Here is a 16485-nt window from a genome sequence, read left to right as displayed (position 1 = left end):
AGTTTTGTAGCTTTATCTTCAGTAGGTACACTCTGCAAGAAATTATCAACATAAAAGTGTCTCTCCACAGACATGCGTGCATCTTCATCTGGTGATGTGTGGTCCCGGCTATGTTTTAAAACAGCAAAGTGGCACAGCATGGGCTACATGTTGTTCCAAAGGGCAATACTTGCCACTCATACACATTTACTGGGCTCTCTCGCTGGATGTTCCTCCATAGGAACCTGAGCAGAGGTTTGTCCTCTGGCAGAAGCAACTCTGGTGAAACTCTGGTGATTCCCTTAATATCACTTGTCACGGCAACTGTATGCTCTCTAAATCGAAGTAATACGCCCAGGAGAGTGGAAGTAAGAGTTGGACCTGCCAAGAGATACTCATTGAGATTGTGACCCTCAAACCGAAATGAACAATTGTACACTACTCTGTTTTTTTCATTATGGCAAACTATATGGTGTGGTATGTACCAAGACTCCTGTGACTGGTCTACAGCTTCCGGTTTAAGTTTAATTACATAACCAGCTTACTCTAGTCTGTCAATCTCTTGGTTGTATGATCTTGCGCACTCTTGGTTTCTGCAAAGCCATTTTTTAGGCCTCTGAGCTGAGGAAGGACTGCTTCCTTTGGTGCCTGTAGCATTGGCATCTCTTTCTTGCATAGCAGAGGGGTAGCATACCTGCTCACTCCATCCACATCCACCCTTACGGTCTTAGACTCAAGTAAATTAATGGCATTTTGATCACAGCGTGAGCGCTTCACTTCCCTTTCTGTTTTGTATGTTAAGGTGACTATTTTCCATAGTAGTTCAACATTTTGCAGAAGATCAGATGATGAGACAACTGAGGTGAATAGGCATTGCTGTGCTGAGAGCTGATGCTGAACAACATTGGCAGGTCCTTGCAATGTCCAGCCAAATCTGGTTTTGACACAAGCAGGACCACCTGATGGACCAAAGTGGACTGGTTCAATTGGGGCAATCAGGTGATGGTGGTCAGAGCCTATGAGTAACATTGGCTGTACTTGAGAGAAACTATGAAGAGGCAGACTCTTGAGATGATTAAATTTCTCTTGTAAAGCTTGAACTGGATGTGAGTGCTTTGCTAGCCCTAAATGGTTTGCAGTGAACGCACCCCGTATTTTGAATTTCTTGGTGGGCTGAGAGGCAGAGGATAGAGTGAAGGACACCTTGGGACCTGAAAGCACTAGTGTGTCAAGTCTGACTGTCCTCAGAGCAAGGTTCTCTGGCTCACCAATGATCTTAAGCTGCTGCACTGCCTTGTGCAGTAAGATTGTGCGCTCTGAACCATCATCGAGTATGGCATAAGTTGTCAATGTATGTTTGCCATTGTTCAACAGTACCTTGCTGATTTTCAGAAGAACCTGGCTGCCACCTACTGGACGGTCTATGTATAGCATTTGACTCTCTTGCTGCACTTTGGGACCCTTTGCTGCTGCAGACCTGCTATTTACATCATGCAGAGTGGTTAGATGCTTTCCTGTGCAAACCTTACATGCAGCTTTCAGCTTGCATTGTGCTGCCTGATGTCTCCCTCTACACTTCCAGCATCTTTTATTATTTTTAATCCAGTTAGCTTTCAGCTCAGAAGGCAGCTGTGCAAAATTACTACACTGATTAAGAGAGTGTTGTTTGTTGTCACAGTATTGAAAGTACACTGACCTGTTAAAGGATTCTTTCTCTGGCTCCTTTGTTGTTGTACTGCTCACAGATTGATCTGTACTGTGCAGGATGGCAGTTGGCTGTTAAGGGTGTTTGCGTGGCCCCTGAGCCTCTTTATATGGAACACTACGTCCTTTTAGCTCACTCAAATGAACTCTACTGTCTGTGGGCTGCACCTGCAATTCAAACTCGAGCCAGTCTGAGAAATCTAACAGGTTAGGTATGGGGTTTCTGAGTGGGTGGACGTACCTTTTGAAATTTGCTCGAAGATCATGGGGCAGTTTGGACATGAGTCTAGCTACGTGTAAGCCAAACTGAAGTTCAATACTTCCTTTGTCACCTAGCTGGTCGAGCATCCCCACCCATGCTCTTACTCTTAGAGCGAACCTCCTAAAAGCCTGGGTATCTCCACTTCGCATGTTGGGGCCTTCCATCAGTTCGGCAATTCTCTGTAATGCCAGCTGGTGGGGCTGTCCATAGTGTTCAGTCAGAGATTGCATGGTGTATGAGTAAGGATAAGGGGAGTTACTGTATGAGTCAGCTATAAGAAGAGCTTCCTCAACTTTCAAATGCTCCAAAAGAATCTGATATTTGAACTGCTCCATAGCATCTAGTGGTAGCAAATTCTCAAGAGATATCTTTAAACGTGCGAATTGTCGTGGGTCTTCTGATGTGAAATCAGGTATAGAGGGTGTGGGGCCTCTGTAGGTGCTCTCTCTAGCAGGGGGTGGGCGGCCAGCAGAGACAAAATTTCTTATTGGATTGTGTGGCTGTATCCTTTCTAACTGTTTGTGAGGCATTAGAACAGGTTGGGTGGCACGATAAGCCATCTGTGGCTGGTTTGGGCCATAACTACAGTAGTCATCTTGGTTATGCATTGGGTATGCCCTGGTATCAGGTTGTGGCTAAGCATGGTAATCTACACCCCTGAAATAAAAGTACCAAGACTGCCACCTGGTGGTGCAAAGAGAAAACTTATTGATATGAACTTTTTAGATCACTTTTGTACAATTTGTGTATGATAATAGAAATGCACAATATGTGACTTTTTTTAAAAAGCAATAATACATTTATGCAGTCATAAACATGTTTTGGCAGTTAATATGCCGGTGATTTGATGCTTCACAAAAGTTGCAGACACCTTTACCAATATCAAAATGCTTTTGTAAACATCAACGGCTACTATAATAAGGAAAATCCACTCTAACTGTAAAACTAAATAAAATGCTCTTGACACATAATATAAACAGAATTAGATCAGGGGTCTGTTCTTCATATCTGGATTACTCAATTAGCCAGATTTAGATAATGACGATTTGACCTGATCCAGGGTCGTTTCGTTCTTCAATTTTATATATATATAAAGTTTTATATATATATATATATATATATATATATATATATATAAAGCTAAATATATATATAAATTAATAAAACTTATGCAAGCTGCACTACGAAATAAAAGTAAAAGACTGCCATCTGGTGGTTCAAAGTGAAAATTTACTGATATGAACTTTTTAGATGCAAACGCGTGCAAGCACAATGTTCAACTTTAAAAAGGATATTAATTTATGCAGTCATGCACGTGTTCTGATCAATAATATGCCGGTGATTGATACCTTTACTGATATCAAAATGCTTTTTTGATGCAAAATTAATTTATACAGTTATTCCTTACACCGATTAAAAAAAAAAAAAAAACTTGAGTAGACCTAGGCTACTATAATTAAGAAAATCTTTTCTAAATGTAGAACTAAATACATTGATGTGCACTGAAATACATGATGAATACTCCTGACACATGAAAGGGTAAAGCCTGCAGCTCACAAAAAATGTGGAAAGTTATTGCATGTCATACTTAACTATTTACTGCTAGTTTCATGTAATTTTGCTCACATGGGTAATTGAATAATAATCAGAAGATGTCATTCCGCTAATCATGCTAATCATGATTTTGAGGATCGATAGATCTGTTCTTCACTACACACGCAGCGACCTCAGATCAGTTTATTGATTTGTCAGATCCAGGATCTATTAATCTTGATAATGATCTCTGGGTAATTTGGTTCTTCCAACAAGTTTGTAAATCAGATTAAAATAGCATATCTCACTCTATTGCTCTGACCGGAAGTATCGATACGCAACCATCACTCTACCACATGTGCGTTCGACCGTCCGTGAAAAAGGCCTATACGCTTATTTCACACGTCCGCCATTTTAAAGAACTAAAGAGAGGCTGCGGTGGGAAGAAACCCGGAAATATAGGACCAGCACTGTAAACATTGCAGTAACATGCTGTGCACTACAAACCTCCAGTAGTTGCCGAGATTTTAAAATGCAGAAATTGTGTAAACACAGTTAAGTTTAATTTAAAGAATTAAAAGCAATTTAGCATCAAACAACATCACAATCTATTTAAGAGTAATATGCTTAAGTGCCCTCCTAGGCTTCAGCTCATGGCAGCAGTTAAACACCGTGGGGACGCTTTCCTGATCCGCCTATGTAACCCGGTGAGCGATAAAACACTGTAGTCTTCTGTAGCACATCCTCGTGTTGTAGTGTTTTCCTGGTACTAAAGCTTTAAATCCGTCCATTTCCACTAACATTGAAGCACTGCTGAGCGCGGATGAATCAACTGATCTGCAGGTGTTTCATGTATGATCACTTCATATACATTAACATCAGCTATCCTGTCCTGATCTCAGGTGTTTCATGTATGATCACTTTATATTAGTTAACATCAGATACCTGTCCTGATCTCAGGTGTTTCATGTCTGATCACTTTATATTAGTTAACATAAGATTCCTGTCCTGATCTCAGGTGTTTCAAATCATGTCTGATCACTTTATATTAGTTAACATCAGATACCTGTCCTGATCTCAGGTGTTTCATGTCTGATCACTTTATATTAGTTAACATAAGATTCCTGTCCTGATCTCAGGTGTTTCGTGTATGATCACTTTTATATTAGTCAATATCAGATACCTGTCCTGATCCCAGGTGTTTCTTGTAGGCTATGATCACCTTTATTGTATTTAACATCAGATACCTGTCCTGATCTCAGGTGTTTCGTGTATGATCCCTTTTATATCAGTCAATATCAGATACCTGTCCTGATCCCAGGTGTTTCATGTAGGCTATGATCACCTTTATTGTATTTAACATCAGATACATGTCCTGATCTCAGGTGTTTTATGTCTGATAGTTATTATTTTATATACAGTAACATCAGTTACCTGTCCTAATCCCAGGTGATGACTTAAATTAAAAATAGAAAATAAATACATGTTTTGTTAATTAACTAAGATCGAGTAAGAAAAATTAACCATGATTTATTACAGAAAAATATTGTGACAATGATAAAACAACTGCAGTTCCCTGAATTCTTAAAACTATTTTGTTTAGAGCTTTGGTTATGAAATAAATAATGAAATGATTCAATTATCAAATTTCTGCAATAGTTCACCTTGGAGTAAAATGTGTCCCTGAGCTAATTATAATTAAATTAAATTAAAAGTGTGAATGTTTTATGTTAAGATGTTCAGGCAGGCGTTTTAAGATATTCAAGCTCAGTTGCTGTCAAAAAAAATGTATTTTGGCTCTTTTTTGTATAAGAATTTTTCATCAAAAAGCAGGAATAACCCGTAATATGTCTCGTATTCAGTATTAAGTGACACTTAAGTACACTACTTGTTACTTTAAATTCCCAAACAGTATTTTTTGGGCAAAATATCGGTATCAGATCGATATTGTCGATACTCACCTTCATTTTACTTGGTATCGTATCGGATAGGAAACCAGTGGTATCGCACATCACTACAGCTGTCAATCAATTCGGTGGGCAGGGGGACCGCACTTAGTTGCGGTCGGTCTAAAAACTGTTTCAATTGGTCCACCGTTTTTATGTTGTTAAATTGATAAAAAAAAGAACTGGGTGTGTTTATATCAACTCAATATGACTGTCTATACACTATACCTACACATATGTCTGTACAAACAGCTTGAAAAGTGGATTTTTCACCATAGGAGCCCTTTAAATAAATAAACTGCAACTTTTCTAAATAAACAACATATATAAATATATATTTTTAAACTTACAGGCTTATTTACATATTTCACAATCTAAATGATAATAATAAATTAGAAGTATTTTTAATACTAGACAACACTTAATGTTTCTATCTCTGTCAGTGACTCAGTGACAGTTAAAACTAGTACATGCTCTAAGTGGTTCTGTCACTGTGTTTAATTATTTTTGTGCAAGACTGTATGGTATAGTTAATGCCATGCGAACTGCAAAGTGTTTAATATTGGTAGTTCAATATAAAAATGAAAATAGCGAAATGTTTGTTAAGAGTTTCGTTTTTTGCTGGAGGAAGCTGTGCTGAGGTGAAGGCTGAGAAATGGCTCCTTTATGACATTTTAATCCAGGTGATAGAAGGTTATCTATATTAAAATAAGCAGATATTATAAAAAATATTGATAAACACACACCTCATTCTTTTGCTGTCCACGGTTGTGGTTTGCTGAAAATGAAAAACAAAAGATGGAGAGAAGCCGAATTCTGCGGCCATTTTCATATCAAATAGGGTATATGTCGAGCTAGTGCTGTTCCCATGCTGATACAATTCCGGTGACCTGTTATTGTGAACTTTTTTCCATTTTATACGGTTCCTTATACAGCATCGATGTTGTAATGTCATTAAAATACATTCAGTTAAATAAACTTTAGCATTTATTTGGTTGCTCAAGCGTAAAACGAGACAAACGCTGTTTACTCGCACCCGCACATCAGAATCGGCAGGCTAACGCAGATGCTCCATTGAATATACTGGGGTAAAATAAATGCTCATATTATAAAGATATGGCGGGGGAAATGTAATTTAATGCAGTGCTTCTTGTACAATCTGAGACGCACTATAATCGGATGTCACTCAGCTAGTGGAGATCGCTGATTTTTAAAGAAAACAGACCTTAAACGCACCGGATTTTGCATTGGCATTCAATTCGCCGGAAGCGCTTAACCCAGGTTACTGGCAAATTAAAAGTCCTATTAGCATGCTTCGGCATATACCCCATTGAAAGATGGTGGAGGCGATAATTAGTGTACGGTAACTTTATATGAGCTAATCGCAAAAGTTTTAGGGGGGCTGAGTAGAAATATAGCGGCGCTACAGCCCCTCTAAAATAGGCCTCGACATGTCCATCCTCTCGACCACCGTAGTAATATATTTAAACGCCTAACAAGTTCAAAGTAAAAAAATGAGTCCATTCATTTTGTTATTTCACATAAACTAGTGTAAGTCCTGCTTTTAAATGTATAGTACGAGTTTTCACAGGGAATGAACAGTAAATGAACATTTTCAGGATTGTTTTTGCACAATATTCGTTGGAAAAATAATCAACAAAGCATCATCGTGATGCGATATAAAGTTCAACGTTAGGTGACGCCAAAACTCCGGCTCTCGCCCTCATACCTTGAGTGATGCAAACGGAGGGAGTCCCTTGTCCCGCTCACGTACTGCATCGCTGTAGACATTTAGACAGGCTCTAGATGTCCCGTCCCGTCTGCGGCAGTCTGCCTCAGCACCTTGCCTGCCCGACATGCCCTTGGATATTACCGGCCCTCCTCTTGCGAGAAACTACTGCAGAAACATAGCAACCACTAAACACTAACACGGGACAGCGGAGTGAGGCGGAGCGTACCTGGATTCTTGACACTTTTACCCTGCGTAGGATTTTTTTTAGTCGCTGTACTTTTTTGTTGTTGTGCTGACTTCCCAAATCGACGTGTATGGATGTATCATGGCTACGTTTGCATGCAGGGTGCAGTTCTTAGATGATACAGATCCATTTAATAGCACAAATTTTCCGGAGCCGACCAGACCCCCACATTTCACATTCAGAGAGGATATTCCGCTCATCAATCAGATCGCCGGAGTTCACAGACTTCTCAAAGCACCTCACAAGGTATGACATTTCGAAAAGAAACTCACTTTTGTTCCCTCGCTCTCTCTAAATTATTTATTATGAGTTTTTATTGTTTATTTTTGATGCAACTGCAATAATGTTTTGCTGTAGCAGTAATTCTGGAGGGCATCATGCTGTTGTATGGCAAGCCCTAATAACATTTACTCGGTTAAACTTTGTTTTGCAGTAATTTCTTGTGTGGGAACTAACTGCTGAGTTTGGGCTTAGACTAGGTTTATGGATAGGTTAAGGGTTCATCTCTTCTACATTTAATACAGCAACCTAAATAGCTATCATTTATTGTTGAAAACATAACCACTGTATATGTTTTTTTATTATTAGAGCTTATTTTCTAAGAATTTTGGAAATATTCTAATGGCAAGAGTATCAGAAATGCTTCATTACAAGCACTTATTTATTTTTTACTATTCAGATGTTTACTAATATCTGTTCCAGTTTTCATTTTTATTCTAATTGATTTGACGTTAATTTAAACTTGTATACAAACTTGTGCTTTTTTGTAAGCTGTTCCATTATGACTAAAGTAATGAGTCACACTATTTTTAAAGTTAACTGACCAAGTAGTACAGCTAAATTAGATGGATGCTATCTGTAATAAATTTATATATTTTTTCACAATTGTATTCAGGTAGGGTAATAAACTTCAGTAAATAGTTGCAGATAACTATAAAAATAGCGGGGATGTCTGTTTCCACAAATTTAGGATAATATAATATAGTCAATATTATCGATTAATAGTTAGGTTAACCCAAAATGAAATATGTGGCTGACTTAAATTCAATTTTATTAGCTAATAAAAAAAATAAATAAATAAATAAAAAATTCAGTGACTATAGTTTCTTGTCAACATTGAGTTTGAATACAGGAACAAGCAGCAAAAGAAAAAAGGTACTTGTGACAGATTGACATGGATTATCTGTTGGTAAAAGTACAGAAAATTCCCCAGTGTTAAATTCCAGTCACAGTTTGTTTGGTATATTCACAGTGAAAAATAGGAATCTGGAATTCTTTACATAAGAGTGAATAATTAATTTATCCCATTTGCTGATATTTGTAATACCACAAGTTTGTTAGTATATACTATATTTATGTTAACGCTAAACATTTATTTTTTATATACAAGTATGAAAGCAGTTAATTCTGATGATTGCCTTTTTAGGTTACCATTTTTGTTATTAAAATTTAATATTGATAGTAGCATACATGTAGCCTATCTGTGCTTTGTAGTAGTGTAAACAAATTTAAAGTTAAAATGGCTTGCCATTTCATCTATGCAGTACTGATGCACTGTTGGGCAGAACTGATTTGATGTCAGTGTACTTCACTGCGTCTTGGGCCTGCACTGCACCAATCTTTACATTGTTCTCTGCTCCTGGGGTTCATTTTTACTTACCATTTCTTCTAAATAACACCTTTTCATCTTAAATAGATAGTTATGCTGTTCTGTTTAGATGCAGTCCATAACAAAACTATTATACGTGCATTGTTTATAAGCAGTCACAGGTAATTAATTTTCTTAACTCGCAATAAGAATGACGTGATGTTGATAGTGTGGATATTCACATCCTGTCCTTTTCAGACCCTGTATTAAAACCTCACCTCCAAATTACCCAGCTCTCCGTCATTACACGCCTGACCCAAAACAACCAAGGTTCTTCTCCAGCTGAAAAAGATATATAATTGTTGTCTTAAACTAGGTTCGTTTCCACCACATAAACAGTGTTATCCCTTAAGCCAGGCTTTAGGAGTGCTGTTATTGTGGTCTTAGAGGAATGCACAGCAGCTGAGAGCCATACTTGGGTGTCCGTATACTCAGGAATCTTCAGCTGTCATTGGTACTGTCAGTGATGACCATTCAGGTCCTCAAAAAAAAAGGCCAGACCTCCATGGTATTCTGTTGTGATTTGTGCAGTAACATCATTACTGTTCTCTTGTGTACTCATGAGCTGCACTGGGGTTTTTCAAATAGGTGTATGACAACTCTTGTGGTTCCATTAGTAGGTTTGTGATTGTTCACTGTAGATACAAATCAACATAATTCATACACTACCAGTCATTGATGGAACTTTTTAGAGCATCTCAGCTGCTTTATTACGAGTGGACCTGCTTTAAAGTAATGACCTTTCCAAAATGAACATATATGAAAGTATTTGTTTCAGGCTCAATTCCCATTATTAAGAAGCCACATGCATAAATAGTGAAGCAGTTTTAACAGATGCATAAATAAGTCCAGATGCTCATTAGCTATTTTTTGAATTTGAATTTTGCACTGCTTCATATTTTCTAATGACCCCATAATGACTTTCCTGGGAAACTGTAGTCAATCATTTATTTGATTGTTCTAAGTTCTAAGATATCAGTTATATAATACCTTATTAAAAATCAAATTTAGCAAGAATCATTGAGGTTTATCCTCATGTCAAGGATGTTTGATAGAGCTTTTGTTTATATTTGTTGATCACATGCTTTCGGGAGAGTTACAACATGTTTTCGTGAGAACAGCAAGAACAACAATAGTGCTCCTCTATCCATTACTTTTATAGTTGTCATGTGGCATATACTGTTAAAGGGCTGGGCAATTATTCAAAAAGTAATCGAAAGCGACATTCAGAACCTAAAATCGATCAAATTTTTCCAGGACTATTTTTTCAATACTTTCCCTACATGTCACATGATCCTGCTCTGTTAAAGGCTGTGGCTGATTTCTACTTCTGTGGCCACTTTGCAGCCACATCTGATCTCTGGTCAAGTAAGATGATGAACTCATTCTTGAGCCTTACTTACTACATTGGCGATAATTGGAAGCTGCACCAGGGATGCCTTTAGATGGTGTATAAACCTTGTGAGTGAACTATGATGGCAAAACAATTTAATAAATAAACAAAATAATTGTTCATTAATCGTAATCGAGTTTAGAATGTTCCATCAATCGAGATTTTGATTTTAGGTCAATTTGCCCAGCCCTAAATTGTTATATTTAGAATGATTTTAGAGCTCTTAATTGTTATCCTTTTATTGTCCTAGAAGTAAAAATTGTCCTATTGATGCTTCAAATATTGCTAAGCTAATGACAAACATATATTTGGCTTCAGAATTATGTTGAAATCTTTCTGATTTAACCTTAAACCTTGACCATTAAAAAAAAATCTGTTATTAGGTCTTGCTCCCATCAAATGAATAAACACAAATAGACATACACTAATTATATGTTACATCATGCACTGCAGTGTAGATGTTGGCAATTAGCAATTACAGATCTAAACATAAATCTTCGAAATGAGTGTTTATACCTTTCAACATGTCTAATCTTGTAATTTACCACTCCTGAGAGGAGGGATGCTTTTTCCAGTAGACACTGATTGGAAACTTAAACTCAAAATTTTGAAAAATTTTTTGTTCCCAAAATGCATCATTCAGTTCTATTGGTTTCAGATATATTTGAGGGGTGGTCCACTACGATATCATATTTTAAACTTTAGTTGATGTGTAATGTAGCTGTGTAAACATAAACAGCATCTCTGAATGTATAATGCTGAAAGTTCAATGCAAAGGGAGACCTTGGTTTTTACAGAGTTAGCTTAGCAAAGCCCATAGATATAAACAATAGATATCGCATACGGACTCTGAGCATGCATCAATAGCGCAGCCATACTTGTACAGTGCTCCTAGGACAAGTGTCATTCAACCGCACTAGTCAAGACAGTGTTACTTTGTGAAGATGCAGGATTTTAGCACTGTCTACGGGTGTAGTAACGAGCAAAAAAAAAAAAAAGCACAAAGGCAAAACATTTCATAGGTAAGATTTAGTTTTTTTACGTTTTTGTATGTCATGAACTTTTGTGCTAAACAGTTACTGTTATTGATAATAATACTGTAACTTGCTGCAGTCACCATAAGGCATAGGGAGCACCAACTCACACAAAACACTCGGCTAATGCTAGTTTTGTTGATTAAAATCAGCAAACAATGAAAAAGAAATATGACAAGATGCTGCGGCGCCAGAAACTTGTATTATTGTCGGCTAAGTGAACGAGTCGTTCATAACGGAGATTTATTCACAAACGAACCGCTCCCTCCGTCAGTATGAGAAGTGAAATCAGGAGAGGAGGTGTGTTTCCGGACACAGATTAGATCGAATCTAAGCAAGGTGGATAGTACATTTACATGCACACAAACACAAGCTTTTTGTCAGGAATGCACATGCGATCACTTATCCATCAATGTAGAAAAGTGATGTAAAATTAAAAACTTGAAGATTTGTAATAAAAAAAAAATTGTAAACTGACCTCCGGAAAAAATTCGATTGCAGATATATTTGTTTATATCTCTGGCTCTGGATGGCCATATTCTTCCACTGCAACTTGGTCCTGTATTCATTTCCTGTACTAAAATGGCGGCTCTATTGAGGCATTCCTTCCAATAGACAACAACAGGGTAAACAACATCTAATGTATAAATCTATGAGCCAAGCCTTAAATCAACGAATTTTGGGGACTACAAAAAAATACTTCCGGGCCTTGTGAAATCACAAACGTACTTTTACTGCGCACACACTTTGCGCAGCAGAATCTCCCCCAGTTCAGTGCTGGGTTCGGTTAAAATCTCCTCAAAGAAGGAGCAGCTCTAAGCAGAAGTGGTGAACTCTGAGCCACAACCTGTAAGTGTTTTTATTTGTTAAAATTGATTATGACATAGGCAACGCAGTTTCCTCCTGATGCTCTGGTTTCCCCCACAGTCCAAAGACATGCAGTACAGGTGAATTGGGTTGGCTAAATTGTCCGTAGTGTGTGTGTGTTTGTACGTGAATGACTGTGTGTGGGTGTTTTCCAGAGATGGGTTGCGGCTGGAAGGGCATCCGCTGCGTAAAAACTTGCTGGATAAGTTGGCGGTTCAAAGTGTCTATCCTTAATGGTATGTTGTAGCAAAGATGTAAACAATGGGAAAAGCTGTTTGGCACCGCTAATGTTATAGCTACAAATTTATATCAGTCAAACCGCTGTAAACACCCACACACACACACTTCACCAGCACATGCAGCGTCTCTCTATGTGTGTGCGACTGTGCAGTGTTTTTCTATAGGCTGCTTCTCTTTGAGTTTTACATCTGAGATAATGAACTCGCAAAAGATATATGACCGATTTATATTACTTACACATGCATAATCTGAATATATGTGAAAGACGTCGTGTAACGCGTTGAGTTAAAAAAAATACAGGAGAGCTCGCCTAACTCATGTAACGTTAGCAGCAGAAAAATAAATCAAGGCTCACACAGGTCGCAGCCCACATCTTGTGCTTTATTCTTCTGTCTACAGCGTCACTGTATATTACAGAGCAATGACTTAATCCGAGCATCAGAGAAAAATAAAAATAAACATCGGTCCCGCACACAAGCGCTTCTCGTGTTTCTCGCACCCCATTTTCACTCGTTACAGACACTTGTCAGATGTTATTTTAGAGAGCGGGCATGAGATTAACTGACTTTACACAAAACGCGCGTGCTTGTCCCGATCCACGAATCGCAGCACATTATGACACATGACCAATCAGAGTCACTTGAGGGTGGGCCTTTCAGAAGAACTAGGAAATATATCAGTTGTTTTTATGTTAGCTGAGTAGCTGTATATAATCAAAGTAAGATTTATGATAAAAATAACATAATTCTGTTCAAGTGAAACATAAGCACACATTGCTTTGCTTCTTATTAACACAACCAAGCCTTAAAATTACATCCTGGACCACCCCTTTAATATATGATATACATAAATGATACATATATTTGATTCAGTATCTTGCAGTAGAAGTTGATGTTGTCACAATAATTAATGTATCAACTTATTGCACAACACACAAGACCTCAATCATTTTGGGGATTCAATATATATCGGCCATACATAAAAAATCTATTCTAGCAACATTTTAGCTGATTGTGCAACATCTCTATATCTATTGAAGGTGTCTGTGTCAGTATGGTTAAAAAAAACACTCTAGTATTCACTATAATTTACTATTGATTACTAATTACTATAAAACGACTAGTATATTTTCAAGTGGTTGTCTGACTACTGAAAATATATCTGGTAGAAAATATTGCAGCCTCTTTTTACCTTGCACTTTTTTGTTACCATTTATTACTATTTTTTTAGGGCACACTTTTTCCATTCTGATTCCAGTGCCTAGTTATTAAATTGTTAAAATGACTATAATTAAATGAAATATTCTTAAGAATAAAATAGTATTTTTTTTTTTTGGAGGAGTGTTCTTGCGTTGTGATGATATTATATTGTTATTCTGGCATTATAAATTGATGAGTGGCATACAAGGGTCTTAAAATGACTATAATATTGTTTATCACAAAATATTTTGGTGCAGTATATTGTACAATTAAAATTAACCAATGCATCAAATAACAACATAGTAGTAGTTGTGGGCCACATTTGCTGAAATCCTGAAAAAAATCTTTATGAGCCATTCACATATCATGTCTTTTGCAGGCTCAAATTCATTATTTCAAATGTAGATGCATGGCATGTGCTCGCAGATAGTAAGTGCATGCTTTGTCAAGGTTTGTCTGCAAAGCAGGAAACAACTATTGAGTTTCCCACTTTGTATGGATTACACATTTCAGTAATAAGGTTAGATTAATTGCCTCAAATGCAGAACATCCCCTAAAAACTGTGGCACTTTATAGATTTCTCCCTAAAAAATTTGTAGCAAGGATTCGTTTGTAGTGGCTCCTCAGAAAATGTGGCTGCTGGTTGCTTGGCAAATGGCAACAACAGATACCACAGGAGTGTGTTGAAATTAGTGAAGGAAGCAGTGCACCTCAACAGTCTCTTGATCAACTATGATTTGTATACCCTCAGAAATAAAGGGGCAAAAAAATTATTACCAGAGTGGTACATTTCTTCATTATAGGTAATAACATTAATTCATGTTCCCACAACACACTTATTTATCAGGGGCCGCCACAGCAGAATGAACCCCCAACTATTCTAGCATGTGTTTTACACAGCTGATGCCCTTTCAAACACATCTTATTAATAGGAAACATTCATACACTCATTTACACATACACTACGGCCAATTTAGCTCATCTATTTCACTTATAGCACATGTCTTTGCACTGTGGGGGAAACCCACGCAAACACTGGGAGAAAAGGCAGAAACGCCAAATGACCCAGCCGGGACCCGAACCAGTGACAGAATCCTTTCTGTGAAGCGACAGTGCTAACCACTGACCAACTGTGCCATGCTAGGCAATACCATATATACTTTAGTCACTAATACATACATGAGGTTCCAATAGGAACCCTTTAGGTACAGATTTAAAAGAGGTACTGTGACCGTACCTTTTTTCTGAAAATATTCTAGTAAGTTTGCATGGTTTCTTTATCATGATTTTCTTTTTTGAGTTGCCTCCATGCAGTAAAAAATAAATTGGCAGCATTTTTCTCTTTGGTAATCTTATTTAAAGAGATTCTCACACTAAAGTGGTTCTAAACTGTTAAGATTTTATTTATTTAATTTAATTTTTTTGTTGAACACAAAATAAGATATTTGAGAGAATGTTGGAAAAATGCAGCCATTGACATCCATAGACATTCAAAAATTCTATGGTCTGCTTTATGCCAATATTCTTTAGTACAGTGTATATTTTACTTTGTGTTTAACAGAAACTCAAACTCAAACAGGTTTGGAGCAATTGCAGGATGAGAAAATGATGCCATAATGTTTATTTTGGGGTGAACTTTCCCTTTAATTCCTCTAATTTCCTTTTTGAGTAGTTATTTTTTCCAGATTCATTGCAATTATGCAGTCAGGAACATGCTATAGCTGACATGCTATAAGGCTGCAAATGAGTTGGATTTGTTTAGTTGAACACAGTCCATCTTTGTCTTGACTGTTATTTTCGAATGCAGCAAGAGTAACAGATAAATGGGTGGTGTTGATGTAACATGCTTTATTATGTGTCCTGGGTGTTGTACAATGATGTCGTAATTTTATGTTGTTAATCAAAAAGTACATCAGTGGAGGGTTTAAATATTATTAAACCGCTCCATCAAGAGTTTGGAACTTGGTTATAAAACGGCTGAGACATGTTTGTGCCTTTGTATCTGAATAAAATTGAGAAGAATTGAAATATTTATAGGTAAGGTATACAGACATGCTTTAGCAGCATTATAAATGTTTATTCAGGATGCAGTGCTTAGTGAAGTGTAGTTTGGCTGAGAAACATGAACCATATGGTGCGCGACACTGTTGTTGGTTTTGATTAGTTGGAGTCACTTTGTTGTGAGCCTTTATTGCCTGACTGGGAAGAACAAGCAATGCTTCTCTGGGACATCAAAAAGTTAGTTTTTTTTACCAGATGATGTATATATAAGTTGGTTAATTTGGTTAATGGTCAAATAAAAACAATACATTTTGTTCTTTAGTCACTGCTGTTTAGCTGTTATGATATACGATATTGGATATATTTTGCAACTGATTTTAAAACTATTTTGTGTGCTTAGACACAAATGCTAGTATTGCATTTTAATGGACAAGATTGAGCCAAAAACCAGGTATGATAAAGCAATCTCTCCATTTTCAGGTTTGTTTAGATGTCTTTGGTCTATGCTACATTCACATTTCAGTCAAATCACAGTTTTTCAAGTGGTCTAAAACCTGAGACTTGGTTTGAGATTGGATGCAGACTGGGACACTTGCACTGGATGCTTGTTTGTGGAAATGGGTTATCGGCAGAGATGGATAGTGTATCCAAAATCTGTGATCAAGTAAAAGTACAAGTAGTTGAGGAAATATTTATTCAAGTA

General features: G+C 37.1%; 2 protein-coding genes across 14 annotated transcripts in view; one reads left to right on the top strand and one right to left on the bottom strand.

Moving 5' to 3' along the window:
- Positions 1-7601, bottom strand: part of slc6a19b (solute carrier family 6 member 19b) — a 38411-nt gene extending 30810 nt beyond the window's left edge. Inside the window, exons 1-2 of one of the 4 annotated variants that reach the window (XM_073924631.1) lie at positions 6650-6707; positions 6171-6202 (exon numbers count right to left, since the gene is read on the bottom strand). The gene's annotated coding sequence lies outside the window, so the exon portion shown is untranslated. Of the gene's footprint in view, positions 1-6170; positions 6708-7153 lie in introns of those variants that run through there. The other 3 variants (XM_073924629.1, XM_073924632.1, XM_073924630.1) reach the window with 3 other exon arrangements.
- Positions 7252-16485, top strand: part of fhod3b (formin homology 2 domain containing 3b) — a 352315-nt gene continuing 343081 nt past the window's right edge. For all 10 annotated transcript variants that reach the window (XM_073925424.1, XM_021466894.3, XM_073925423.1 and 7 more), the window contains exon 1: positions 7252-7646. In XM_073925424.1, coding sequence (XP_073781525.1) covers positions 7482-7646 — 165 coding nt within the window. In that variant the 5' untranslated portion in view covers positions 7252-7481. The remainder of the gene's footprint in view (positions 7647-16485) is intronic.

Source organism: Danio rerio, chromosome 16 (genome assembly GCF_049306965.1).
Source record: "Danio rerio strain Tuebingen ecotype United States chromosome 16, GRCz12tu, whole genome shotgun sequence".
Lineage (NCBI taxonomy): Eukaryota > Metazoa > Chordata > Actinopteri > Cypriniformes > Danionidae > Danio > Danio rerio.
The sequence above is the reverse complement of the archived record's forward strand: the minus strand, read 5'-3'. Positions and strand labels throughout refer to the sequence as shown.